This window comes from Pterocles gutturalis, unplaced genomic scaffold (genome assembly GCF_000699245.1).
Source record: "Pterocles gutturalis isolate BGI_N339 unplaced genomic scaffold, ASM69924v1 scaffold5911, whole genome shotgun sequence".
Taxonomy (NCBI): domain Eukaryota; kingdom Metazoa; phylum Chordata; class Aves; order Pterocliformes; family Pteroclidae; genus Pterocles; species Pterocles gutturalis.
The window spans coordinates 1-470 of NW_010105282.1; the positions used below are offsets into that span (position 1 = coordinate 1).

Here is a 470-nt window from a genome sequence, read left to right on the forward strand (position 1 = left end):
ACCATTCTATGATTCTGTGATTCTAACTGCCTTAGTTTTTTTCAGGTTTTCTTGTTTCTTTGGTCGTCGCCGACTGTTGCTTAGCTCAATGCACCAAAAACCTGGAGCTGCTGAGAAGTTCCTTGTCTCGCTTCTGCAAGCTGTGGTGCCAGATAGAGAGGCAGCAAGAGATATTTATAATGAAATCCTAGCAAAAAAGCACCAGTGTCCCTTGCAGAAGGTGAGTGAATGTTCTGAGTGTTGTTTCCAGTTTGTCTGATGGGAAGAAATTAATCTGTTTCATTCTTTTTTTCTTTTTCCTTAGTATTTGACCCTGACCCCCCCATGCCAGGTCCCATCTCTGTCTGCAGTTCGCCATGTGGCAGAACAGAAGAGCTGGGAAGGCTTCAGTCCGTCACAGCTGCTTTCCCCCTTGGAAGCACAGCACATGGGCACCCAAGAGCTGAATCGCAGGCTGGCCTGGTCCTATT

The 470-nt window shown here is 46.8% G+C and overlaps 1 protein-coding gene across 1 annotated transcript in view; it reads left to right on the plus strand.

Moving 5' to 3' along the window:
- Positions 1-45: 45 nt before the first annotated feature.
- CTC1 (CTS telomere maintenance complex component 1) overlaps positions 46-470 on the plus strand; it is a gene marked incomplete at its 5' end in the record, with an annotated part of 7,000 nt that continues 6,575 nt past the window's right edge. Inside the window, 2 exons of the mRNA XM_010087319.1 lie at positions 46-220; positions 305-463. Of these exons, the coding sequence (XP_010085621.1) occupies positions 46-220; positions 305-463 (334 nt within the window). The remainder of the gene's footprint in view (positions 221-304; positions 464-470) is intronic.